This window comes from Penaeus chinensis, chromosome 37 (assembly GCF_019202785.1).
Source record: "Penaeus chinensis breed Huanghai No. 1 chromosome 37, ASM1920278v2, whole genome shotgun sequence".
Taxonomy (NCBI): Eukaryota; Metazoa; Arthropoda; class Malacostraca; order Decapoda; family Penaeidae; genus Penaeus; species Penaeus chinensis.
Window position 1 is genome coordinate 19,478,036 of NC_061855.1, and position 2,500 is coordinate 19,480,535.

The 2,500-nt window shown below is 36.2% G+C and overlaps 1 protein-coding gene across 1 annotated transcript in view; it reads left to right on the top strand.

Annotated features, from left to right (window-relative positions):
• LOC125045328 (C-type lectin domain family 7 member A-like) overlaps window positions 1–1,032 on the top strand; it is a 1,771-nt gene extending 739 nt beyond the window's left edge. The window contains exons 2-3 of the mRNA XM_047642533.1: window positions 113–283; window positions 788–1,032. Of these exons, the coding sequence (XP_047498489.1) occupies window positions 113–283; window positions 788–1,032 (416 nt within the window). The remainder of the gene's footprint in view (window positions 1–112; window positions 284–787) is intronic.
• The last annotated feature ends 1,468 nt before the right edge of the window (window positions 1,033–2,500 follow it).

The window sequence follows — 2,500 nt, forward strand, 5'->3', positions numbered from 1 at the left end:
CATATTAATTGCACTGCTTGCTATTGGCATATAGTAACGTCCAGCAAGATTCTTAATATCGTTTATCAGTATAATATATACAGGAACATCTAACTTTATCTTCTCCCTACAGACTGCACCACGCCCTATGTACCGATAGCAGGACGCTGTCTGTTTTTCGAATCCCTGACCAAGGGAACCTGGGGGAACATGCAGACGATCTGTCAGCTGCTTGGAGGAGACCTTGCGAAGCTTGACAATTCAGACGTTATTGGAGAAGTTGCTGTTTATATCACAGAACATGGTCAGTAAATAAGAACAGCTTTTGCGAAGAGAAATAGTATATCCATATCCATATGTATCTCATTTTGTATCTACCCCCCCCCCCCCCTCTTTATCTCTCTCTCTCTCTCTCTCTCTCTCTCTCTCTCTCTCTCTCTCTCTCTCTCTCTCTCTCTCTCTCTCTCTCTCTCTCTCTCTGAGTGTGTGTGTGTGTGTGTGTGTGTGTGTGTGTGTGTGTGTGTGTGTGTGTGTGTGTGTACGCGTGTGGAGAAAGAGAGAGAGAGAGAGAGAGAGAGAGAGAGAGAGAGAGAGAGAGAGAGAGAAGGAGAGAGAGAGAGAGAGAGAGAGAGAGAGAGAGAGAGAGAGAGAGAGAGAGAGGGGGGGGGGAGATTAAAAGGACGAAGGGGAGAGGTGGAAGAAGATAAAATCTATGACAATAAAGTTAGGGGTGATGAAGTATCAACCCTATCTGAGATATTCCAGAATATCCATTTAACTTATTTCTCTACATTTCCTGGACTTTCAGTTATACCCGAAGCATCATACTGGATCGGAGCGAGTGATGAGGCCAAGGAAGGCGAGTGGTTGTGGTCGGACGGGAGTCAAGTACGGATGGGTGTTCCCTTGTGGTATCACTGCGGTTCTACCATCGAGCCAAACGGCGGAGTGAAGCAGAATTGTGCAGCGATATCTAGCAACCGCTTTTACTACATCACCGATGAAGATTGTTCTGGAGAATACTATGGAATATGCGAATATTATTGGACGTGAATAAATGAACCATATACGTAACAGGTCTTTTACTTTTGATATCTGAGTCTGAGTTTAAAAAATAAAAGGTAAATAGAGCAAAGGAGTGTTGATATTGCTCTCTATAAACGTTGCCTTGTTATGAAATTGCTTATGGAACTACTCTTTTACTCTTTCAATATGTTATATCAAAAAATTGTGATAAGATATAATAATAAACGCCAATGAAATTAGTTACAAATAAAAAAAACAAATTAACACACTGCATCTTCTTATATTGTATGTATTGATACTGATCATGCAAATAATCAAAATGATTATGATGATAATATCACCGATAATGATAACAATAGCATTATTGTCACCACTACTATTATTACTATAACCATCGTTCAATTACTTTCATTACTGTTCTTGTAGTTATCATTTTTATTGTCATAATCATGATATTGATGATGATATTGATGATGATAACAATAACACAATAATTATAATAATCATAATCATTATTATCATTACTTTCTTATCATTATTATCACTATTTTTTATTATGAAAAGGACAACATTGATAATAATAATGTAAAAATGAAAATAACAATAAAATCATGATTATTCAATCAATAAAACAATGATAATAATAGTAATGATAATTAATTACTACAGATAATCATAAAATCGTAAGAATCAAATGATTATATATTATCGTCCCCGTAGTAGTAGTAGTAGTACTAGTAGAAGTTATTGTTGTTATTGCTGTTGTAGTAGCTGTAGCAGTAGTAACGATATGCCGTACAAGGTCTGTCAGTCGAGAAAGTGTCATGCATTATTTCAGCTATCCCTCAATGCGTTTGTTCCATTGCCTTTAAGTCGTCTTTTCTCATAGATATTTAATTTTTTTTATCTTTAATGCTTTCAAGTGTATTTTCCACTTCGGTCTGTTCTCTAATCCGTATTGCTCCTTCCTTATATCACTTATATTGATTATCGGTATCAGTCTCTTCACTTTGCACTAAAGACTTTTCTCCAAAGAAAGTCCATGTTTGTTGCTACTGTTCTCCAGGGAAAACGCACGTAATATTTTTTTACTATGTCGAAAGCACTCCAGCTGTTTGATTATTGCTAAATTTTAGTCTTGCAGGATGCATTTGGCATTATTTCAGTGTCAAATATTTATGACGTTTCACCCGGTTCTTGTTTTTGATAATTTTCAGTACTTGTATTTGCACACCATGGACTTGATTGTTCAACGTGATTTTACCCATTTTCTTGTTCATCCTCACTTTCTTGGTTGAAGTTTTTACTTTGCTGGATGGGAACACTATCGTCTGCAAATTACTTAGATGTTAAATCGATTCGGCTCTTCTCTATAATCAACATCTTTAAATATTTCCGTTATGTTTGCCGTAAAAAGTTTTGCTGAAGCTTCTGTCTTTTAATAGGTTGCGTGAGTTTTTTGTTTTTTTTCATTACGATTCCCCCTTTTCTTGTC